This window comes from Camelina sativa, chromosome 2 (assembly GCF_030686135.1).
Source record: "Camelina sativa cultivar CO46 ecotype springtype chromosome 2, ASM3068613v1".
NCBI lineage: Eukaryota > Viridiplantae > Streptophyta > Magnoliopsida > Brassicales > Brassicaceae > Camelina > Camelina sativa.
The window spans coordinates 14,165,502-14,169,921 of NC_141881.1; the positions used below are offsets into that span (position 1 = coordinate 14,165,502).

Genomic DNA, 4,420 nt, shown 5'->3' on the forward strand with positions numbered 1-4,420 from the left:
CTAAAAAAACTGATTAATCAAAGACACCAGATCATCCTTAACAACTTTCCATGCCTTTTGAAAAAACAAGGCTGTCATTCCATCAGGCCTCGGAGCTTTGTCCGGATGCGTCATAAATAAAGCCCATCGTACCTCGGCCTCCGTGGCAGGGGCCGTTAATCGGGCATTATCCACCGCTGTAATAACCGTGTTGACTTCCCGTAGAGCATCCTCAAAATTAGCCAGACATATCGAGGAAAATAGTTCCTCAAAATATGTTACCGTTGTATCACAGATTGCAACATCCTCCGTAGACCAGACATCATGTTCGTCAAAAAGACCGGCAATCCGGTTACGAGCCTGTCTCTGCTTGGTTTGGGCTTGAAAATACTTTGTATTCTTATCCCCCACCCGCATCCACCGATTCAGACTCTTTAAGTACCAATGGACCTCCTCATCCCGATAAGCCTCTCGTAGGCGGCCATTGAGGTCCGAGACAACTTCCGGAGTGGACAAATCATTGGCCTGTGCCATCTCCAATTGCCTTTTAAGATCCTCAATCAACTCCCGACCGTACGGAACCTGCGTTTTACGCCATCTAGAAATCTCCCGTCTACAACTAATAATTTTCCTGGCAAAATCTTTGTCCGGTTTTCCAGACCAGCCCGATGAGATCGCAACCATTAAACCCTCCATACCTACCCAGCGATGATCAAACATAAAACACCTACGCCCCCGCGGCCTCTTTGCTCCTATGCTGACCACAAGAGGCTTATGATCTGAAGAAATCATAGGTAAGTATTCTGTAACCGTGTCCAGAAATAAATCATGCCAATCCCCATTCCCTAAGGCCCTATCTAGCCGGCACCGTATAGGTTTCTTATCTCGCCAATCCCGCCAGGACAGGCAATCCCCCAAAAAACTGCAGTCTCGAATCATCCCATTAAAAGATAGGAAAGAAGATGCAAGACGCAACTTCCCTCCTCGTTTGTCATGATTTCCGGTTAATTCATTGAGATCACCAATAATAAACCAATGAGTTGATCGAATTGAACTAATCCGTAACAACCGTTCCCAAACCAAATATCTGTTTTTAGGAACAAGATCACCGTAGACAAAAGTTAGATGTAAGACACGTCCCTTATAAACCACTTCAACATCAATCATTCTGTTAGACTCCAATAAAATTGAAACATTAAAAGACTCTTGATTATAATTAAAGTCAAACCCCCGCTACATCCCACGGGGTCCACTGTTATTAAATTATTATAACCAAAATGGCCTACAAATTTTTCCAAATGAGAAAAAGATTGTTTTGTTTCCATAAGAAATAAAAAAATCTGGCCTATGTTTATTCCAGAGATCCTTAAGGTTCCCTATAGTGGCCTTATTACCAAGCCCGTGACAATTCCAACTTAATACATTCATTTAACAACTTTTGGTTTTGGTGGCTTTCTCCCACCTGGGCCTCCCTTCACCCCTTCCTGGGCCTTGGGGCCATGTCCGGTTTCTCCAGTCCCCGTCCCGTGAGTAGGACGCTCCGTGGAGACAAAAGCATCTGTGCGTTTCGCTTCTTTGCACTAACCCCACTGATATGTCTATATTTTGTCTCTTCTTAGCCTATTTTTATCATGCATTTAGCTAGGATAACTCATTGGTTTGCATCATTTCCTAGTTCTTTCTATACACTTTGCACGTCTAGGTAGCTCTTGCATCATCCTTGCATACATTGTGCATTTTGGATTATTTCAGGTATTTAGGAGACGTTGGAAGCCATTCTCGTCCGAGCCATGGTCACCATCCCCGTTTTGTCCGAGCCATGGTCACCATCTCCGTTTCGTCCGAGCCATTGTCACCATCTCCGTCTCGTCCGAGCCCAGGTCCCCATCTCCATTTCGTCCGAGCCATGGTCACCATCTTCGTTTCGTCCGAGCCATGGTCACCATCTCCGTTTTGTCCGAGCCATTGTCACCATCTCCGTTCCGTCCGAGCTATTCGTCCATGCCATGCTCCTCAGCCTTCCATCCGAGCTATGATGACATTGCATTCCATTCGACGCACACGGACTCGATCGCACATGTCGGGAAGAAGGACGTTTGGTTTCACACGCTTCAGGAGATTACCGAACCGACGCTTTACCTTGTCGTTTTAAGTTTTAGGGCTTTCCATGTTGGACTACTATATATACATTTTGTTAAGTCTTTGCAGAGACATCTTATCTTTTAATCTCGTTTTCGTTCCCAGAAGGTTTCTGAACCTAGCCACCAATACGTTCTGAGACTTGTATTCCGATATTTTTGAGATTTATTCAGATTTTGCATTTGATTCCTTCTACAAAGTTGTTCATCTTATTTTTATCTATCTTATTATGCTTGATTCAATGATTTCTGTTTTTGCATCCTTGACTATGATTTTCGGATCTGAGTAGTGTGTTAGTTCTGGAGGATGGGATAGATTAGGTGGAGGATCTTAGGATGTAGGGTGTTTAAGCTTGATTTGTATGATTCCCTTCTGGACTAGAGTTAGAATTGCTAGTTTCTCTCTGATCAATTGGAACTAGGTTTGAGACATTTCCACACCCGAAAGGTGTTTGATGAAATGTCTGACCAACTAGTGCCAGAGACTTACGTTCCTAGCCTAAGAGATTAGTTGTCTAGGATGTTTGTTGACATGAATGAACTTGTTTGTCATGCCTGCTCAACCACGTTTCTCTAGCGAGAGCTAGGTATGGAAGTGGTTGAGTCTGAGTAGCTTTTGCCAAGAGATTGGATTAGCTAAGTTGTGATGTTCATTGTTTAGGGATACCTTGCTTGTGGTATGTTAAACATTCCTTAGACTAGGATACTCCACCGACATCAATTACTCCATTCTCAGGACTTCTTTCTTTCTGATTTTTATTACATTCCTGGAACTGTTCCGTTTGTTCATGCTTAGAATAGTTTGCGTTTTTATTCACTTTCGCTTCTTGTCATGCATTCTTGTTTCTAGTTCTGTGACTCACTTCCGTTTCGCATTTTGATCATTCTAGGACTGTTAGATAAAAACACTCTTTGAATTGGCTTAACTTGTGACATCTTGATTGCATTTTGAGTGATAGTAAACTTTCCCAACTGGATTGACACCTTAAGTATTACAACGCATAAGGTTAATTGAACCTACTAGGAGACACAAAAATCCCAATATCAATTTGGCGCCGTTGCCATTTGGGATTCTTTTTGCTACATTTAAGATTTCAAGTTTTGCAAGATTAAGTTCTGTTACACAATCGATCTGAGTACTAACTTGTTTTGGTTGTCTGCTTGTTTGTTTTGCATCTCAGATACCTGTTGATTGCAACCTTGCATGCACACCAGATCAAGAGGGCATCAGAATCTCGTTCCTGTTATCGATGAAATCAATCGGTTGCAACGCCCACGACAAGCTCGTCAAACCACTGATCAACCCGCAAACGTCACTATGGAACAACAGCATGAACCACATCAGGGACCGCGAAACATTGGTGCTGGGGATGCATACTCGACGTGCTGGAATCGTCCCTCCCGCCGTGCCGAACAACAACTTCGAGATCAAAAGTGGTCTGATCACCATGATCCAAGGAAACAAGTTTCACGGGTTGCCTATGGAGGATCCACTCGACCACTTGGACGAGTTCGACCGTCTTTGTGGTCTCACCAAGATCAACGGCGTGAGTGAGGATGGTTACAAGCTGCGCCTCTTCCCATTCTCCCTTGGTGACAAAGCTCATCAATGGGAGAAAAACCTTCCCAAGGGATCAATCACCACCTGGGATGGCTGCAAGAAGACATTCTTGGCCAAGTTTTTCTCCAACTCTAGAACAGCCCGTCTCAGGAATGAGATTTCCAGCTTCACTCAGAAGAGCTCTGAATCATTCTGTGAAGCATGGGAGCGTTTCAAAGGTTACCACAGCTAGTGCCCACACCATGGTTTCAGCAATGAGTCATTACTGAGTACTCTCTACCGTGGTGTCCTTCCCAAAATACGTATGCTGCTTGACACCGCTTCTAACGGTAACTTCCTGAACAAGGACGTCGATGAAGGTTGGCAACTGGTGGAGAATCTCGCTCAGTCCGACGACAACTACAACGAGGATTATGACCGCACATTTCGCGGCGACGCTGGGTCTGAAGAGAAGTACAAGAAGGACCTCAAGAATGTCAATGAGAAGCTTGACCGTATCTTACTGAGCCAGCAGAGGAGCATCCACTTCGTCTCTGAGGATGACCCTTTCCAAGTTTCAGGATGGGAAGGGTGAGCAGTCTGAAGAAATCAACTACGTCCAGAATCAAGGTGGATACAACAAGGGTTATAACCCCTACAAGACGAATACCAATTTGTCTTACCGGAGCACCAATGTTGCAAATCCACAAGATCAGGTGTACCCTCCTCAGCAGCAACAACAAGGTATGCAAAAGCCTTTTGT

The 4,420-nt window shown here is 44.3% G+C and overlaps 1 protein-coding gene and 1 non-coding gene across 2 annotated transcripts; both read right to left on the minus strand.

Annotated features, from left to right (window-relative positions):
* Window positions 1–1,146, minus strand: LOC147948587 (uncharacterized). Its single transcript, XM_087467731.1, has one exon. The coding sequence runs from the start codon at window positions 1,144–1,146 to the stop codon at window positions 1–3; it is 1,146 nt and encodes a 381-aa protein (XP_087323857.1).
* Window positions 1,147–3,820: 2,674 nt separating this feature from the next.
* LOC147948588 (small nucleolar RNA R71) lies at window positions 3,821–3,927 on the minus strand. Its single transcript, XR_015585957.1, has one exon. It is a non-coding gene; the product is annotated as a small nucleolar RNA R71 (small nucleolar RNA).
* Between the last annotated feature and the right edge of the window lie 493 nt (window positions 3,928–4,420).

Excerpts from the sequence above, each read along its gene's own strand:
- LOC147948587 (XM_087467731.1), bottom strand. The coding sequence starts at position 1,146 with ATGATTGATGTTGAAGTGGTTTATAAGGGACGTGTCTTACATCTAACT.